The sequence below is a fragment of the Haemaphysalis longicornis genome, unplaced genomic scaffold, assembly GCF_048455015.1.
Source record: "Haemaphysalis longicornis isolate Haplotype H1 unplaced genomic scaffold, Haemaphysalis longicornis Haplotype H1 scaffold_6, whole genome shotgun sequence".
Lineage (NCBI taxonomy): Eukaryota > Metazoa > Arthropoda > Arachnida > Ixodida > Ixodidae > Haemaphysalis > Haemaphysalis longicornis.
Genome location: NW_027526407.1, coordinates 74127261 through 74147793, shown reverse-complemented (window position 1 = coordinate 74147793; position 20533 = coordinate 74127261). Strand labels below are relative to the sequence as shown.

The 20533-nt window shown below is 48.6% G+C and overlaps 1 protein-coding gene across 16 annotated transcripts in view; it reads right to left on the bottom strand.

Moving 5' to 3' along the window:
- LOC144143491 (uncharacterized) overlaps positions 1-20533 on the bottom strand; it is a 79017-nt gene that overhangs the window by 52228 nt on the left and 6256 nt on the right. For 8 of the 16 annotated variants that reach the window (XM_077675243.1, XM_077675246.1, XM_077675244.1 and 5 more), the window contains exon 1: positions 12750-12948. The exons of 1 other annotated variant lie outside the window; for it this stretch is intronic. In XM_077675243.1, coding sequence (XP_077531369.1) covers positions 12750-12800 — 51 coding nt within the window. In that variant the 5' untranslated portion in view covers positions 12801-12948. Of the gene's footprint in view, positions 1-12749; positions 12950-20533 lie in introns of those variants that run through there. 7 more of the 16 variants (XM_077675254.1, XM_077675249.1, XM_077675257.1 and 4 more) reach the window with 3 other exon arrangements.

Genomic DNA, 20533 nt, shown 5'->3' with positions numbered 1-20533 from the left:
GACATCACCATCGTTTTCTTGTTGTTCTTCTTCTTCCTCATCGTCATCATCGCTGATCTTGCCACCATTATGTGCCTCTCAACGTTTACACAAAATGTCACCCGCTTCTTTTCAATTTGAATACTCAAGTGTGTTCCTTTTGTACCCCTAGCTTGTTCTCGCTTTGTCTTTTTTTTCTGTTTTTCTTTCTGCACGGTGTTACGCCTGTTAAAGGGGCACTGACACAAAATTTTGAAGGCAAGATAACTTCGGAGATAGATTGGTGGGAACACATATACATCATCTGCAAAATATCAGCGGTGAATACAGCCTAGAACATATTTAAAATCAATTTTGAAGTGTGCGAAACGCAACCGAGCGGCCAGCAGAGGACCACGCGCAAGTGTAAATAAACAACATCCAAACACGTCACGAGTTTGTGTTTGCCGCTTCCGCACTGCCGGCTCGCCGCTCCAATCGGAGGGCCGGAGGGCGGAGCTTCTGCTCTCGAGAACGAACGACCCGATCGTTGGCGGCGGAGGCGCCGTGATTTCGTCAGCTCATCGGGCAGCTGGCCGCGACCAAAGTTCTACAGCGATTCCAGGCACTCTGTTTCTATTACTGTTTATTACCATTGGATGCGGAAACGCGCCGGAGGCACGAAAAGCCCACTGAGCAAGCCGCACGGTCGCTGTGCAGGCGGCGGCCACGGCCGCGAAGTGGCCCAGGCCGGCGCAGGTAGCTCGAGTGATAGCTTGTTACCGCTGCACGAAATTGTCCCCAAGACCCGATCATGGTGGCTTACATGAGAAAGGAGTTAATGATGCCATGGCGGGTTGCATTAAAAATTGTCATCTGCCCCGCTTACGAGAGTGGCACTCGAATATCCGCCGCAGTGCTAAGCCGAACACATCTGTAGGCGGACCTGTAGGCAGACTGGCCGGCTGCTCCCAGCGCGCGTCTTGCCACCCACCATCTCGAGCGGCGCGCGTCGTTCGTTAGCCGCGGTAGCATTTGCACTCGCAGCGCCTGCGTCACATCCACGGTCGCTTTTTAATTAGGCGCCTCACGAGATCAGTACGGGGGGGCATTCGCAGAAACTGCCGTCGATGCGGATTCGACAGTGCTACGGCGGCTCTGCTCTGTAACTGTGATATCCCTCCGACGGTCACGTGGTCAGCTTTGTTCACACAAAATCCACAAAATCCATCGTTTCGCGGCACTCGCTGAAACCGAAACTGCGACTGGCCGCATTGAAAATGCCTCTAATTAAACAACCGTCGCACGCTGAAGCAAATGAGGTTTCTACAGGTTATAAGTAGGTCACTAGCTACTTATCGCAACAAAAAAAACAAGATGCAAAATTTTTGTGTCAGTGCCCCTTTAATATTTATACCGATCCTGCATAATGTATTCTTTTCCTTTCTGTGGTGGTTACCCCTGTTCGTACTTATACCCATCCTGCATATGTATTGCATTTTTTGCATCTGTTTCCCACCCCTTATGTAATACCCCCTCTAGGGGGTCTTTAGGGTAATAAAGTGATGTGATGTTGTGTCCACTGCAGGACGACGGCCTCCCCATCTTCCTGCAGCCGTTCCTGCTTTGCGATCCGTACTTCATTATTTGCCCGCGTATATTCTTTACTCAACCTTCCGTGGTGTTCCCTTACTTCTAGCACTGTATCTCTGTAGACCCTTTGTATCCAGATGGTCCACCGGTTGTCAGAAACAGGTACAAATCATGTCACGGTTACAAACTTCACCGTGAAGCCAAGTACTTCTCGAGAGTCAGGCTTCGAAACAAGTCTTTCTATCTCTTGCTCTCTCACGCCGCCGGCGAAAGTTTAATTTGTCCTGCTAGGTTAAGACACAACCGTGAAATTTAGTACAGAAAAAAGCTCGTTAATTCGAACTCAGAGGGACCATAAAATTGTTCGAATTAAGCGGAGTTCGAATTAGCGGGCGGGCGCTAGACTGAAGGGAAATCGCGCCACACTGCGCGCGGGCAGAACACGAAGCAGCCACTTCGCGATTCGTTATCGCTAATTAGGCGCCACTTCACATTTGTGGCAGGTGATTTCGTAAATAATGTTTCGTAAATAATAATGGCATGCCCCGGAGCACTGGAGCCGGTGGCGCGGCGCCCTCTGTAGACGCGAAGTAAGCTGCTGCAGGAGCGCAGCGCGCCCGCAACGCTGTTGTTTTTCTGTTTCGTTGGTTTGCATCTCTGGTAAATTTGGTTTGGTTTGGATCTGCAACACATTGTAACCACTCTGGGCCGACGTTTTTTGCCAGGAGCGATGGAAACCAGGGGATCATAGTTCAAATTAACCGTTCTGGATACCGACGCGTTCGAATTATCGGGAGTTTTCCCCCATTGAAATATACGGAGCAGTTCCGGGACCTCGTAGCGAGTTCGAATTAACAGGAAGCTCGATTTAACCGAGTTAGAATTGGCGAGCTTTTACTCTAGCAAAATAACCAAACTAAAAAATGGCAGCGTCTCCACTCCGTGGATGATGGCGAGGGTGCGGAATACGGGGACTCGAAATGGCATCCAAGTTGCGCCCCGAGTGACATTCGATTTTCGCCCCGACTGTCATTCGATTTGAGCCGTGAGTTTCACCTTGATTATTCCCTAAATGAACCTGTAACTCACAGCTCAAATCGAATTTCGCTTGATTTTCGCTTGATGGTGGTGTGCGCACGGATGGACGCGGACGGAAACTGGGAGGTCCTAAGGTACTCCGCTCCGCTACAGGCGAGGGAGTAAGCAGTTTGACTCTCGGGCACTAACTCACGGTCGTAGCCCAATCGAACTTGACTGGCTTCCTGTTTCGGAAGAGCTGTGTACATTTGATGTTTTTAAGTCCTTCCGTCACCCAAAGTTTGGCAGGCGGTTTTTAATTTATCCGTGACTTGTAATATGTGTGCGCAAAGGTATTAAAAAAAAAACGGTCGTAGCCCAATGGGTAAGACGACTGACGCTAACTCTGTCTGGTCTACCAGACACAGGCTCGAATCCTGCCGGTGCCTGTGTGATTTTTTGCGATTGTAAATGGTATGCGCACGGACGCGGTCGGACATTGTGCGGTCCTAAGGTACTCTGCACCTAATAACGCCGTTATAGGTCTCCCCACCACCGCTTCCACATTGCTCGTGCGCATGCCGGGTGGTCGCACAGCCTCCTCGGTTGTTGAGGCGGGATATCTGGGTAGCGAGGCTAATCGTGCGTAGAGGACGCGACGTCGTGCTCGGCAAATGGCAAGGCCGAGAGACAATGTCTGATAAATGCTCCCCCGTCGCTCCTCTGCGTGAGAGCGTTTGTGCGACGACCGTGAGCATCCGAGTCGCGCGAATCGATTCTCAAGGACACCTGTTGCGGCGGTCTGGCCTCGAATTAGAAGCAAGGTATATATGCCCACAGCGGCGCATGCGCGTATACACACGTTGGCTCATTTCCTCGAGGCGATGTACACGCGAAAATTCAGCAAGGTTGTCTCGTTTCAAGTTCGAGGCTGCTGCCGTCTGAGTATTTTCCTTGTGAAACATGTATTTGCACACGCATCTGTTTCACAACGTCTGCGCAAAAACCGTCTGGTTGAGGCGGGTGACGTTGACGCGCACTTCCAACGGGTACAGAGTCTATAATGAACTCTGTGCATGCATGCTCGTAATCAGAATCACCGTCGTCAACTTATTTTGCGTTATCACTCATTTGTTTTAATCATCCGACGTAGTAAATCAAGCGTTCAAGAGGACTGTGATTTGGGCGAGTTGGTGAACGTTCATGATTGACAAACCAGCGCGGAAAAAACACGGCACAAAAAAGGAACGAGACGTAGACAGGACAGCGCTGCACAGTTGTGAGTGCAGCGCAGCGCTGTCCTGTCTACTTCTCGTTCCTTTTTTGTGCCGTGTTTTTTCCGCGCTGGTTTGTCAATCATAAATCAAGCGTATTTGCCACGCTAACATCCTACGTCTCGTTAAAGACCGTTCCTTTCTCCAACAGGTAAACTTTAGGCCAGACCCATGGTTCCGCTTCACCATATTGCATTCTAATGATCGATACATGCCAATAACGAAGAAAATTGGGCGAATTACAAAAATTGTCAGACCATTTGACTCTGAATTACCCGCCGCGGTGGCTCAGTGGCTAAAACGTTGTGCTGCTGAGCCCAGGGACGCGGGTTCGATTCTCAGCCCCGGCGGCCGCTTTTCTGATGGGGGCGAAAAGCAGAAACGCCCGTGTGTACCAGATTTCGGTGCACGTTAAAGATTCCCAGGTGGTCAAAATTAATCCGGAGCGCTCCACGACTACGGCGCGCCTCATCGCCTGCGTTGCACCGGCACGTTAAACCCCACGATCAATTTCACTCAAAATTGGGATTTGCGCTGAGCCACTGCGCAATGCGGAACGCCGTGCGTGCATTGCGTGATGGGACAGCGCAGAGCGGACTTTTGAGTCAAAATAGTGCGCTCGGCATCGTCGTTTGTTGACATTTTATTGTTGGCTGCACGGCTTGATCAATCGAGTGCATTGTAGTGAAGCTTAACCACAGTATTGCAGGATTGTTGACAAGAGAAAGAAGCGTAAGAAACGCTTCGGTTATCCGAATTCCATCGTTATGACAAGGAATGATGGCATTTCGGATGGATGTATCGTCAACACTTGCCTAATACGAGGACGCGGGGTTGATTCCCGGCCGCGGCGGCGGCCGCTTTTCAGATAGAGGCGAAAAGCTACAACGCCCGTGTGTACGAGATTTCGGCGCACGTTAAATATCCCCAGGTGGTCAAAATTAATGCGGAGTCCTCCACTACGGTGCGCCTCACCGCCTGTGTAGCGTCGGCGCGTTAGACCCTACAATCAATCAACCAACACCTGCCTAATAGTACGCAAACATGTAAGCACAAATGATCGGCCATTAGCGAATGAAAACGGTTTCATCAAGTATGACGAAGTTACCTTCTAGTAAATTACAGTTTCAAATGATGCAGCTAAAACAAGTTGGTTAAATAGGAGGTATAACTTGTAAATGCCTCTTACATCGGTTTTGGTGATGATTATTTTGAATTGCACTAGATAATTCGCTGTAGTGAATTAATCTGCATCCAGGTAATTCGATCTACATTATGTACTGTGAGTGAGCTTATGGCTCACAGAAACCACCGAAGCTGGCACCCATACATTTGGCGGAAGAGTCAGAGGTAGCTGACCCATAGCATCAACATCCAGACACCGCTGTTGTGATAGCTTTAAAAATGCTTTACTTTAATTCACCCCTGTGTTAAAAGATTTTACTCAGTGCCTGTTGAAACAGGAGTTAAGTTGACATTCCCATCTTCAATCAAAATTATTGGCGCAACCGTGCACTTTTCATCAGCTTCCGATTCCAAAAAATTCGTCAAAGCTATCCGGGGGGCTAGTTGGTCATTTCAAACGATGAAACCGAATGTGCTAACAAGGACAACCCAGCACTGTTTTGTGCCCTCCTTCCTTGCCCTGTCCTTGTTAGCGCATTCCGTTTCATCATACCCAACAGATTGAACACCTTATCATCCGCGAACTCCACCGATCGTGTTCACAAACGCGATCTCTACATCCGATCTTCATTCGAAGGCGCGTACGACCGACAAGGTTTCAACAACCCCGGCACGCAAAACCTCCTTCAGCAAATTCTCGATCGATCACGGTTCGCCGAAACTCCCACCACAGGGACCTCTGGTAAGCCCACACGCGCCCGAGCCTCTAAAATACCCGGAAACAATCTCGCGTCTCCTTAATCCCCCAGCAACGCGATCAGACGTATTTGCATGCATGTCGTTAGGGTGCCGCGGGTCGACGAAAGCCGTGTCGGATTGATTACAAAGCGAAGTCCAGCCGGCGGCATCTGCAGACACAAACACACTGAAGCCCTACCACCGTATACCCACTGTTTCCATAACGTGGGCATCGAGGTAATCTGCATCCGCGCGTGGGTCTTGAGACGCTGCCGCCTGCAAGGACGCGCCGCTACGCCTCGCCGAGGGTGCGTTGGCGTCGGACTAGGTCGGCCGTGGTGCGCTGTTAATTCTTTTCGCGCTCGGCTTCGGAACCAAGGCATCGAAGCGGACGGGGCACCCCGCTGTGGATCGCTACGGCCCGCTATCGCTTAGACGTGCGTTGGTAGCGAATCCCTTAGCGCTAAGGGTTAAGGAACGGTCCATTATGCGAGGTCAGCAGTGGTAGAGTGAATGGCTTGCCGTCTATCTCGCAGCCTCCGGATGGGTCTAACAAAAGTCAACGGCAACTGGATTGCCAGTAATGAACCTGAAATTCCGCGCACTCCTAAGGAAAATGGCGGGAATTAAATGAGAAAAATATATAATGTGCGAGGAAAGGGGGGGGGGGGGGGTTCTCGTCAGAGCGCGGGAGCGTGATTACGTGGGTGGGTTAAGAAGGTCGGAAATCATTAACGCGGACCTCGATTTCGAAGCGGCGTTAGGGTTAACGAAATTCGCCGGTTTGTGTTGCTCCTCGCAAACTGCACCTGTGCCCGGATGTACTCGAGTATATGTATCTGGCGCGGGCACAGGAACAGGAACAGGAACAGGAACAGGACATGAACGTCACGGTGGACGTGAACCGGCAAGCGCAGATGGAAGCACAATTTAGTTGTTTTTTGTGTGTGCCGATTGATAAAAAATTGTTCCACTGCCTTGCTTTCTTTTCCTTCGCAATCGTATAAAGGTGATGGCGCACGGGCAGAGGCACAGGAACAAAAACAGGAACAGGAACAAGCACAGGTACACGACAAGAACATGGACATGAACCGGCAAGCACAGGTAGAAGCATAATTTAGTTGTTTTTTTTTGTGTGTGTGTGTTCCGATCGATAAAAAATTGTTCCACTGTCTTGTTTTTTTTCCTTTGCAATCATATAAAGGCGAAACACTAAATGTACCCACGAATACCCGGTTCTTTATGGACATTCTTCGCCTCATCGCTTTAACTGTACTAGATATTCCGCGGCTGGACAGCGTATAGCGTTATTCTCCGGTAGAATATGAGCCTCAGAAATGCATTTTAAAATCCAGGTTCCTCACAGCACATTGTCTTTATACCTATATCTTAACCATTGTGCAGGCTGTTTCTGCCTCGGAATGCAAACTGACTCAGAACTGCCATCTACGGACTTCTAATTCTTAGGAAAATACTATACTTAAAACTCCTAACGTTGTCGCACCGTAGAGGGGGATCAGTATATTGTTGAAATATCTAACAATTATTTCGAGATTTCTCATTTTAGAACGCGATCTGTTTCGGAACAACAAACGGTTTACCTTCTCAGCCCATGCGACCTCTGTAATAAGCCAGCTTTTTTGAATCAGTGAAATATTCTTATCTGTAAAACTGATACTTATCGCTACCGGACTGCATCATTCTGGTTGCATAAATAATTCTTGTCTCTTTTTTTTTTTTTTTTGCTCGCGGATTGACTTCTGCGGACGGTCAAGAATGCAGGCACATTTCGTGCACGGAAAGAGAAAGTATATTTCACACTGACTGCTATCCGCGTAAATGTCTGATGGCGGTCTTCCACGATGGCTCCTTAGGCCACATTTTATATAACTGCGTTGCACCGTAAAAAAAAAAATCACGCATCTCAACGAAGTGAATCATGACGAGTGGGCGAAGCACTGGGGATCGTTCTTACCGTAAATCTCCCGTGAGAGTGCTTGCTGCTGCTAAAACGATTTCCAGCCAACTCGAATGCAATACAATTCGATTTATTCGACTCCAATTCCTTTCAATCCAATCTAGTCAAATGCAACCCAAATCCAATCCATTTCAATCCAATCCAAATCAATTCAATCCAATCCAATGCTCCTCGCGCATGCGCAGCAGAGCTCTCCAAGAGGAATTTCCCTCCCCTCCCTCCCTCCCTCCCTCCCTCCCTCCCTCCCTCGCTCCCTTCCTCTCTCTCTCTCTCTCTCTCTCTCTCTGTAACCATGGTGAACCTTTCATTCTTTTCTTGTTAACCTTTTGTGAACCTTTTGTTCACAGATGTTTCGATTTACACGGTGCTGTGCCGTGAGCACGGACGCCGGACGGACGCCGGACACAGCCTCGGCATAAGGTGACAACCTTCAGCCCCGAAATAACCCCGGAAACTCAGCATCCATGTCTCAAGTGTCTCGCCTCGCAAGGTCTCCGTCATCATCAATTTACTTCTGCTCACGAAGTCGCAACCTGTAACGAAGACGTCGCGAGTCACGTGAACTACAGCTTCGCAAGACACATCCTCGCCCGTCAATTATTACACCCCGGCGAGTCGCTCGGAGGAAGACGCCAAGGAAGCGGGATAAATAAGAAGGAAAAGCACAAGGTGTAGCAAGGAGTCAAGCAAAGAAGAGAAATTAAAAAAAAAAAGCATGCAAGGGCGTGTTCCGAAAACGACGCCTCCGTATAATGAGGGCCTCATTTTTTCCACCGTTGCATAAGACCGCGTCGATTGAAAATTGCGGCCCGAGCGAAGGGGAATGAAACGACGTGCGCCGGCATCGGCTTTAAGGACGTTCTGCACCGAAGCCGACCAGTCGGCTGCTTGCGTGTTCCTCAACGCACGCTGAGGAAATTGCCGTGAGATGGCGCTCTCTCCCTCTGCTTTTTCTCTCCTTTTACCTCTCGTTTTCAACTCTCTGAGCAGACGATGGCAGCGAGACAGATGTCTACTGTATACCAAACCATACACGCATAGCTTAGGCGCACGAAACGGCGCTTACGAGATATTGCGAAACGTATATTTGCATACACGTATAGCGGGCGTTTTGGCGCGATTCGAATTCTCCCGCGCTCTCGGGTCCTCCAGCACCACTGACGAGAAAAGGAGAGGGGGGAGGGAGTTCGTTCGTTTTCTTTCCGCCATTTTGTGCCCGGTCACGACCCGGAAGCGTTCTCCGCTGCGAATAAAGAGCCCTCGCGCCTTCGAAGGTTTTCTTTTTGTATCTATTTCGATGCAAATGACCACGATGCGTGCCCAAGCCTGCCCACGGACGCGAATTCGATACGAGCACGCTTGGAGCTCTCATTCATCTTCGACTCGAGACTTGCACTGCACCGGTGGCCGCGCTTTCACTTGTGTCTACTACTCCAGTGTCGTGAGGCTGATTACACCGGGGCAAGAAAAAAAATGCTTGGGGCGTCGGCTGCGCAGAACACTGTTCGCGGAGCTTGTCTGTACGTGCAGACGCTAAATGGTCCTTGCATGAGGTTCGACCGCGTACGGAGTTGTCGGGCGTTGCTGCTTCGGCAGAGGCGGCCGGCATGCTTAATGTCGTCATCGCTTTCGAAATGCACGTGACTTACCGCCAGGTGGTCGAGCCGATTTTGTTTTCCTCTCTCTCTCTCTACCTCCGCCTCCACGTCTGACTATGACGACGTTGCAAGGAGCCGCTCGTCCCACGCGAAGGCAGCGTTAAAACGCAGATGACGTGTTCATATGCAAGGGGCCCGTTAACTGAAACGATCTGGAGCACATCTGCTGGCGGAGCCGTTCCTCAGAAAAATGAGGTAGAACTCACAACCCCGTAGAAAATACCCCTCGTTAACTCGAACTCGGATATCTCGAAATATCGGTTAAATCGAAACTTTTTCTCGCCGTGCATCTCATAGGCGCCATGTATTTGCCTCCCCTTCAACTCAAAACTCCACTGATCTCGAAATTTTCAGCGGATTTTAGGACTTCGAGTTAACGAGGTGTTACTGTAGTTTGTACAATATTAAACTATTTCGCTAGAAGCTTGTTTCCGCAATTTAAATGGTTTCTGCAGTTTAATTAAGTGAAGATAACAAGTTTAATTCTGGTCGACTCATTCGGGCGCACACTCGCTACCGTGATTGAGAGGAACACGCACTGAAATACATCAACGAACAAAACAAATGCTAAAGTTTCTTCAAAATCCATTAATGAGCGCTACTTTTCGGAATGCCTTTTGCCATTCCGGAAATATTTCAGCCCCGCTTCGCCTTTCGTATGATCGTCCGGAGGTAATTTTTTCTAATACCACCAAGCAGCACTTTCCCGAAATCACGTAAAGGCAGCGTTCCGTCAGTTAAATTTTTCCCATTTTGTTAAAATTCACTAGAAATACACAAAAGACAATAAAGTATTTTTCTCGTTTCAGTTATTTTTCGTTTATACTAATGATGTTGCGACAATAACAGGCTGTTCTAATGTAATAATGTATGCTGGCGACACAAACGTTTCTTTCTCGGGACAAATAAAAGAATGCTTGGAAAAAACAGCTAACGAATATCTTCTGAAATTATCGGCAGTTGAGCCTTAATACAACAAAAACCAATTATATTATTTTTGAACCAGTAAATAAACGAGACTGCACGGGCATTGATGTAAAATGTGAAGGTATTTCACTTCCACAGGTGACGCAATTAAATTTTTTAGGCGTGTGGTTTTCTTCAGATCTATCATGGACTGTTCTCGTTAACAAGCTTAAATCTGGTTTATCCCGTGTAACAGGGTGTATTTACAAAATACAGAACCTGGTACCTACCTGACTTAAACGGATACTATATTACTCCCTTTTTTATTCCAAATTAAGTACGGAAAGTTGGTCTGGGGCACTACTACGGCCTATAATTATAACAACCTTGTTATCCTGCAAAAGAATCTTAGTTAATCGACGCAACGATGTAGCAACTCACGGGTCGCTTTCTCTGTCTCAGTTGCTACCCGTAATGCAACCCGCAATGCAATGTCTTCAATGCAACCAACCCAACCACGTCCCGTCTTTGTTACAGCTGAAAGACGTTCACTTCGCGGGTTCGTTAGCGCATTGTTTGTAACGAGTAACAAGCCGCAGTCCGTATGGTTTGTCACCTGGCCTCACCGTCGGCCATTACGGTCGGGCCAGTAATGGTTAAGCGACAAACGATGACCTTCCCCTGTGGCCACCTGCAACACTTGATGGCCATCAGTTCCGGCCCTACGCTTGATGTGGAAACGTAAAAGTCATCTCGCTTTATTGAAAGACAGTAGAATTGAGCACCAGGCTCGGGGACACCCTCCAGGACAGACCGGTGTTACCCGAGAGGTCACAAAGAAGAGTGTAACGAGGCGTAAAGAACTTCGCTTTCGCTTTCTCATGGCGTCATCAAATAATGTCCCCGGAGGTTGCGCTGTCATCAACCTACAGTGGCCTTGAGCTGGAAAGGCGCACTCAAGAATACTGCTCACGATTTTGCTCTCATTGAAACCGTAGGTATCCTCGATTTGCCGCTATGGACTGCCCGGAACTGTTCTAGAGCAGCTTCGTGTTGTTTTTGCCCATGTGATTTCTATTCTGAGAGCGGTCCTGGGTTAGCCTCGAACTGACCCGAACTGTTCTGGACTGGCAAATAAAAGAATCTACGTCTGAGAACAACGGTGCGTGCCATAGCTGTGGTGTTTGTTCTAAAACGCGTTTGCATTACGAAGCTTCAGGAACCGAGCGCGTCCTTGTAAATACGTGAAACTGTAGTTAGCAATCATCCAAGTTTGTCCTACTTTAAAGTTTGTCAGGAACTTCGCATGCACATGTGTTCGCGGCTTGAGTTGCTTAAAAAAAGGACATGCCCTGACTTAAGACTTGGATTGAGACTTAACAGTTGAGACTTGGTCGCTAGGATGGTAAACAAAGATTTGTTTTAACCTAATCGACCTTTACGATGGCTGTACAGCGGTGTCATAAAAACACCAACGCTGTTTGCGTGAATTCGAGCATTGCAACGCAGTTTTATGTGAAAGTCGTGCAAGCTCCCGCCGCTACTACATGAACTATTACTCAAGGGATGAAAAACCATGCTAAACACATGGCCTTTAAGTTTTATTCTTGCTATAAAACCAAAAGGTTTCCTGACTGAAGGCCTAGGCTTTTTACGTTGCATTTTCGAAACCTTTCAATACCGCTGCCCCCAAATAGGCTGATAGATGCAACTTGAGGAATTTGGCCTTCAGATTCTCCAGATTTCCTATTCTGTTGTTCGAACTGGTTCATTTCATTACACGTAACCTAGGTCAACTAATCTGCCTTTTACTGAGATTCATCACAAGCTTTAGAACTCAGCACTTCATGGTGGCCTCTATTGCTTGCGAGTTCTTTGATATCTTTCCGCTTTGTTTGATTTGTTGCTATCACCGACGCGACGGGTCAATAAATAGTCAATACTCAATATTCAATAGTCAAATATCAATAGTCGGGTCAACACTAAGCCCTGATGAATTTCCATCGTATGCCCGCAAATATAACTATGTGTGTACACTTCATGGCAGCTCAGAAAAGCTTGCAGCTCGTAGTCAAATGGCTCGAAGCAAAGTTCCCGGGTGAAGAAAATATTGCCACCAACAAAAACCAACTATGTTCGCACGATTGCAGCTGAAGAGGAGAAAGCTACGGCTAACTGGAAAGCTAATTTTCAGTGTACGCCACTCGAGAAAGTTCACAAATGAAGTTATAATTTAGCAACCGTAGTTCTTTGTCATAACCTTCGGTACAAATAACCTACTTCGCTATAAGTGATAATTCATTATAAACGGGGAACTATTTGTTTTCTCTGCACCACTTTAGGGGCGGCGAAACACTTCGGTTAAACCGATGATTCTAGTAACGCTATCTCGTTACAACGAGGATTTCACTGTATGTATACAAGTCATCCGCAGGTTGTGCACGTTCGTGAAGAAAGTCGCACCGCTATTCGTTCCGCAAACTCTTATCCGGATCCACTCACCTTCAAGTGGACGCTGTAGTCGCACGTCTCTCGCACAAACACGCCGTACATGCTGCCGCTTCCTTCAAGAGCTAGACCATGGTGACGACGGGACAAGCAACGCGCCGACTCTTTAGTAAGGCGATCCACGGGGGGGCTTTCACGACTCAGCGATGCGGACACGACATCGGCGCGAACAAAAGGAGACAGCCGCCGTATTAACTTCGACTCAAGGCGTGCCGTGACTGGCGCGACGGTTGCGCCTCAGGGCGAGAACGTCGCCTCCTCTGCCAAATTCCCAAACTCCTCTAACAGAGGAGGACCATATAGCGACGACAACGACCAGCATTGCCGAACAAAGCAGCCCTGCAGACTTAAGCCCTGGACTAGCGGCACCAACCACGTCGTCACAATCAACGGATATAATAGAGTTATCTCTCTCCCCCAATCTCGCTGTCTCTTCTAGCTGGAAGTTGAAGATCTTAGACGCCGGTCTGACCGGCGGCCCTCGGCTGCTCCAGGACTGACCCTGTGGATTGCGGAGGCAGCACTGCGGCGGATCGGAGAGTCGTCGGCGGGTCGGTGTCGCGGTAATGAGCGCGGCCCCATTGTGTTGGCTTGCCGCTGTATCTGGGTCTTGGCCGCCGCGGACCCCGACGCATGCCTGCCTAATAACGCTGTATCGGTGACGTGACGCCGAGCTGACATGCAGGCCCTCGCGTATTGTTGGCGTGCCCTGCGCGCATCCTGTGGTGTTCGACGCTATCTTTGGAAGCGGTGAAGCGGCTGGTGGTTACGATTTGATTAACGTAAATACAAGCGCGCTTGTGTGGGTCAATCAGGAAATTTTTCTGCGTTCATTTTGTCCGCAGTTGTGTTTGCTGGCCTTCGCAAGTTTTTCCAATTCCGTTTTGTCTACAAATGCATCAAAAATGGAGCTAGCCATGCACCATGTCTCTTGACAGCACAATCGGGCACAAGAAAAATATCGCGGCCTTTGGCGAGCTGAGTCCGGCGTCGATTTACATGTTTTCTTTGCGGTGATCGAACATGTGAGACCAACAGCTAAAAATAATTAGAGCGAAGCGTCATTGAGCATCGCTTCTGAAAGTTTGCAACGTATGTGGCCTAAATTAGTGGTTCCATAGTACTAGGTGTAGCGCCTTGGCGCTAACGCTTTCGAGACGACGGCATCACTTGGGCTATGTCTATAGGACAAAATTTTGGTCTGTCTGTCTGTCTGTCTGTCTGTCTGTCTGTCTGTCTGTCTGTCTGTCTGTCTGTCTGTCTGTCTGTCTGTCTGTCTGTCTGTCTGTCTGTCTGTCTGTCTGTCTGTCTGTCTGTCTGTCTGTCTGTCTGTCTGTCTGTCTGTCTGTCTGTCTGTCTGTCTGTCTGTCTGTCTGTCTGTCTGTCTGTCTGTCTGTCTCGGTCAATTCAGGCGTATGGCCAAAAGAGGTGAAAGAACGCTTGAACATTAGTAAATTTACGCAGTACCGTAGCAAACTAATAAAACTGCTCGCATGGCTCACAGATGTCCAAATTATTAAGCACGAATGGAACCTCGGGTATATTTTAGGCCGAATATAAGCCCACAGCAGAGAGTACCAGTGTTTTTTTTTATTTAGGCATACGCGTTGAATGTATTTTTACAATAGCGACTATTTTTGCGATAGCAAAAAAAAAAACATGTCTGAAAGAGGCGGGATAAATGCAAACACTAAAGCAAGCTGTCGAGAACAGAAGCAAAACCTCCCAAGCGATTGCGCGCGAGCAGTGCCAGCGCGGGAAACTTGAATTGAGCAAGTGCCTCCAGTGCCGTCGTGGGATGAGCGAGAGGAGAGAGTAAGAGCGAGAGAAGGGGAGAGAGAGGACTGTGTTATGTACAGAAATGGTGAAATTACTTTTAAAAAGTAATTAAATTACATTACTTATTACTTTCCTAGAATTTCCTAAAATGTAATTAAATTATATTAGAAATTACAGGTGGCCTAAAATAATAACATTACACTATACTATTCATTTTCAAAAGTAATGAAATTACTTTGAAATTACTTTGAAGCACGGAAGCGCGCGCTTCCGTGTTCATCCCCGCTGGATGAAAAAAACGCTCTTTTCTAGCAGCGGGCTTACTCCAGTGACCAGTGTAACCAAGCCTTGAACACAAGCTGCACATTTTTGTTTAACCCGACTGACGGTCGCCGCGGCATTCCCGGAACGTATGAAAAGGGAATGAAGACGCACGAGAAAGCAGGCAGAGTTCTCATCGAAGCATTGTTTCCTTCGCGTTTGTAGAGTTCCAATGCCCAGAGACTATCTGGGTATTTGAACTCTACTTGGTCAAAATTTCTTGGTCAACTTTTTATTCCTTAAGAGAAGCGGTCAGGCTACATCCTAGTCCAAAGTAATTTGGAAAGTAATGATTAATTTCCATGAAATTACTGGCCTGAAGTAATTTATTACATTACTAAATTACGAACACTCAAAAGTAATTCATTACATTACTAATTACAGCAAAAAGTAATTTAATTTCTGTAATTGCATTACTGCCAGGTCTGGTCACGTAACAGTGGAGGCAGCAGGCTCGTTTTTCGGAGACCTTCGCAGCCAGCCAAGGAGATACGCGGCGAATTCGTTCTTTGTCTCAATCTCTAAATCTTCTCCCTCTACGCAATGCGTATTTCAGACCACGATCAAAGAAACTGCACTGGCGCCGCCAGTGCGAGAACTTATTCGCGATGTCTGGTGCACCTACGCCAAAATAAAAGACGGGCAGGGTGTTGTAAGCATCACACTATCTTAAGCAGTCTACTGGGTCACCTACGCATTCATGCAAGCTGGGCTGGGCATAAAGCGCCAAATACTTCTTGTTTCTTTGCGCCAACTGAAAGCGCGAATCTAGATCATTCCGTATGCCCAACACCACCCCCACATCGGTCGCGCAGCAGTTACGCAAACGACCACCGTGCACATTTTCACCACCACTTTCCTCACATAATGCCTTCACGTATGGCGCACCTGTGTCGCCTAAGAATTTATCGGTTGCGTTACCTTCTGTGTTATCTGTACTTCGAGTTTTTATTCCACAATTCCCATAAAATCAACTCCTTCCTGGGATTCTTTGTCTGCGCGGAAGCGCAATTTTGCTCCTTCTACTGCCAACCGCAACCGCTGTGTTGTCTCTACTCTACGCGAATGTAGAGATGCACAAGAGAACGCGTGATATGTATACGTGCCCGAATAGCAGACGTTGCTTTGTCTGTACTCTATGCGTATTAAGGGGTTTGCGTGGGAGGGCGTGATGTGTATACGTGCGCGGCCCACCGCCAGTGTCGGTCGGCCTTCCGCTAGCTTATACTATAGCCTCTCTGGGTCACGGGTCACAGGTAACTTGCTTCATGGGTCACCATCGGGGGAAGGGGAGGAATAATATAGAAGGAGAGGACGGCGACCATAATCGATCGCATACAGACGTGACCAGCGTGGAACTAAGGCTCCTTCGGTGGTGTGCAAGCCGTATGCGCGTTCAACAGCCGCCCTCCCCGCGGTGGGGCTGTTTAGAGGTGGAAGTTGGTATACGTGCCCGGATGGCAGTGAATCGTGGGGGTCAATCGTGTAGACGTGCGCCGTGAATTCGGGTGTAAAGCTACATCTTGCAGTGCGATGAGACTGCCGTTCGGGTGCTGTAGAACGTTCCAGCGTGGACAGAGGACTTCGACGGTCGCATGCGTCGCTATTTAAGAAGCACGAATACTCAGGGGAAACATATTCATAGCAGCAATGCGCTCATTTATATGCTGAGTACTGTTTGTATTTTGTTTGCTTTCTATAGCTTCCCGCTAATATCAAACGAGGGGCTGCAGGTGTAATTAAGAAGGACCGGAGAAACGACCGCGCGCAGTTAAGCTTACATCTGAAACCCTCGTGGCACAGTAAAAGAGAACCCGTTTCAAAGAAAGGGTAGCAGCAAGTGCTTCATATTTAGTTCTGGAAGAGTTCTCGGGACGATACAGATGAATAAATACAGTGAGCCGCTGTTAGGACGAAATCACTTTACTCGAAGCTTTTCACCGCACCAAGCGCAGTACAGAGGCAGAAAAATCATCCCCTTTTTAACGAAGTCTCGCTTATAACGAAGTCTATTTTCTGACCCCAGGACTCCACCGATTGTTACAAGGGTTTACTGTATTCGATTGAGACGAAGCTTCTCTGAAGCTAGCGAATGACTAGTTTGTATTCGCCAGTATTTGGGTAAATGTGCGTCTACCTCTCCGGTAAACGGCGTTGAAATCGATATATCTACAGCACGCCCTCTCTCGCTTCGCTCGACCAGTCCCAGAAAAGGAGAGTCGAGGTGAGAGGCGGCGGATAGCGCCTCACTCCGCCCTGCAAAGTTATGCATGGCTTACCTAGAGGTGTGTTAAACGACCGGTTTAGGGGAATCCCCCAAGGTAGAGTAAGTTTCCGCGAAGGGAAAGTTTGACATTCACCTGCGATGCAGCCGTACGAATATACGTGTACAGAGGAAAGTTATGCGGCTTTCTCGGGAACTTTGCAGATGAAGAAAAATTTGTTCCGGGCCAGGATTCGTCCTGGTTGTCCTGCACCAAGACGATTCTGGTCGTCGTGGTCCAGGACAACCAGGAAGAGCCTAAACAGGGACAAATTTTTGTTCATCTGCGAAGTTTACGAGGAAGCCGCATAGCTTTCCTTTGTACACGTATATCCGTACGGCTGCACAGCAGGTGGACGTCAAACTTTCCCATCACCTTAAGAAGAAAAAGAACCTGTCAAGCACACAGCGTAACCATGAACGATGGCGTAACCTCTCATTTACAGTTGAACCTCGGTTTAACGAAGTCACCGGGACCAGCGAATAATTTCCTTAAATCGGGAACTTCGTAAATCGAGAGAATGGCAAATTTATTGCCAACTGACAAAACTCGTAATTTTCACCGACGCGCGCTTTGCGAGCAGCGGGACCACACACTTCCCGTTACTGACCAGTGAAGTCAAAGCGTCCGAGGCACCCTCGTGTGCCCCAACAAACCACTTCAGAAGGTCGACGGCGTCCTTCACCTGGCTTGGTGTGGGCACGGGAGCTTCGACAGTATCTGAATCGTTCGCATCTTAAGACTCCTCTTGTGCGTTGGAAACAAGCTGCACTATCTCCTCGTTGTCCAGAACTTCTGTGGTGTCAAAGTCTGTGTCTGCGTCGGCGTTCACGAACTCGTCGAAGTTCTTATCTGCGGCCACCTTGTCACGCCGACGAAGCTCTTCCCAAACAATGGGCGATGCCTATTCCTGCTCGTGTTGCGGTCTTGTGGAGCCCGACGCAGCCTCAGTAGTAGGAGTGTGGAAGTCAGCATACCGGAAACAGTTCCCGACTATCAAGGGCCGGGCTGCTCTCCACGATTTTCCCGGAATACTTCGTTAAATCGAGTCTGACGGTGAAGTCTGTTTCGTTATTTCGAGTTCATAAAAGCATTAAGCCTATGGACGGCTGCGGGGGGAATCCGAATTAGTCCCTTAAAACGGGAAATTCGTAAAATGGGCTTCGTAAAACCGAGGTTCAACTGTATTCTATTTCTTCAGACGTACACTGCGTTTACTCCACACCCATCTTGAATTTTACAGGCCAAGAGTGCACATGACCTGTCGGTAAGAATATACAGTAAACCCCCGGTGTGACGAAGTAAAGTGACGTCGTTAGGAGAGGTAATTAGCTAAAAGTGGAGAAGAATTGATCTCAATGCAGGCGCCGTTTAGACTGTGGGAATAGTTGGGTGTAGGAGACGTCGTTTTGACACAAACATTTATTTAAAGGTTATATGGAGCTACAATAAACCGTTGCGTCTTGTTAGCCTTCCGCTCTCGCCATCCTTTTTTCTTTATCTCTTTCTTCTCTTCTCTTGGCTTGGATTTTTCCGGCGGCTTGTCGTTGGCTGGCCGCACCAAGCTCTTCGTTCTGAGTTTCGGTTTCGGTTTCTTTTTTTCCCAAGGACCAAGAAACATTTCGAATAAAGCGATTTCGTTATGCCGTGGGGTTTACTCAGCTTCTTAGAGCAACAACGTTCATGGCCCGTAGCTGGCGTCCAAGCAGCGCCTTCCGGAGATTAACGTATACACGCGTCTCCGATCCACGGCGCCAGCCACATGGCCCAGCCCGATCGTCCGCATTCTCGTCGCGTTGCGCAACACCTCCGCATGGATCGTGACGCGTCTCCTCCCATTACATATCCGCGAGGCACGAGCACTGTCAAGAGACCCTTTTGTTATCATACAAGCCGGAGACAAGCCAAGGCTAAGCCAACATAAGTCTCCGTGCACGCGGGACGACACACAGCCGAACCCTTTGACGGGATTGGGATTGCCTGCGGTGCCGCCGGCGGAACCCCCATCTCGGGCATCGTGTCATCCGACTTGAAGGCGGCTTCGACTCGTCCGTCTTTACTTCACGACCGCGCCTTTGTGTGCGCTGGGACGCGCGGCCGACGTGCAGTTCGAGAGTGTTTACATTTTCCGGCCTGCCTGTACCGGCCTCCATTGCGAAAAGGCTCGCTGTGTGTAAACTGTCTCTGCTACTGCTGTTCTTTTCAAGGTCGCGGGTGGAAGAGAAAGGCGGATTCATTTTGTAGGCGAGTGGCGTGTAATTAGGTGTACACTATACAGTGTAGCATGACGCGGAAACAATGGTGCTATAACGTCACGTTGACTGCAGGGGCTTAGTGTCCTCTCGACGTGGTTATATTGTGTACATCACATTACATTGTGTACGTTTCGTTACATTACGTGTAGGACGTTACGCTGTGTATATATTCATAACATTAATTGCGTACGCTGAATACTCCTTACCCTTATCACGTGCTACAAAATTAGTTGTTGTTTTGCCGCTTTTTTTCTTTCCCCACGTGTAGGAGAGAAAACGAGGCCATAGCCTGGTTAGCAGCCCTGCCTTTCTTTTACCTTTATCCTCCTTTCTTCTTCTCGGAATTTCTCCTGTTTATCGCAGGTGGAACTTCAATATAGCGAAAATGCAATATAGTAAGTGAAGCAAAAAAAAAAAAAACTCATATCAGAGCAATCTTGCCGACGGAGTCACGAGCTAACGCTGAGCTCTTACCACCCTGCAGTTCACTATTGATACGACACTTTCCCGGAAAGAAAACAATAATTTATTGGGGCGGAAGAACTGCGTGAGTGTAGCCTGCTTCTTGGAGCGCAACGCGTTGCTGGTGACTGCTTGCTCCACGGTATCTAAACAGTCGACAAGCACAAGACCGCTGCCCTCAATGGCACTGCAGTATCGCCGTAGCAGGGCCACGGCAGCGACGGCTTCGCTCGTGCTCGGAAGCGGTACGGAGTCCTCGGCGTCTTCGACAGAGCGGAGACAAGCATGGATACAAGCGAATAACGGCGAACCCAGCCAACCGAGCAAGTGCGGGCAGCGAGTGGCGCGGACTTGTTCTGTGACACCGCAGCCCGCAGCGTCCAATGTGGCGCTTTCGGCTCCAACAGCATGCATGCGTGGAGCTGGTCCACTCTGCCACGGCCGGTTTGGACGCGCCCGCAGAGCGCCGGGGAGTCGCAAGCGACATCCGCGCTACCGCTGCACACAGATGTATTGCGGGAAAGCCTGCCGCATGCAGAAGGAGAGCGAAAAATCCCGCGCGGGAGAGTTCGATATATCCATTGTGAGCAAAATCGCGTTCGATATAAAAAGTTTTGAATGCATTTAATTATACAAGGGTTCGGTATAGGCAATAATTCGATATATCCGTGTTAGATATAAGCGGGCTGTAATTATA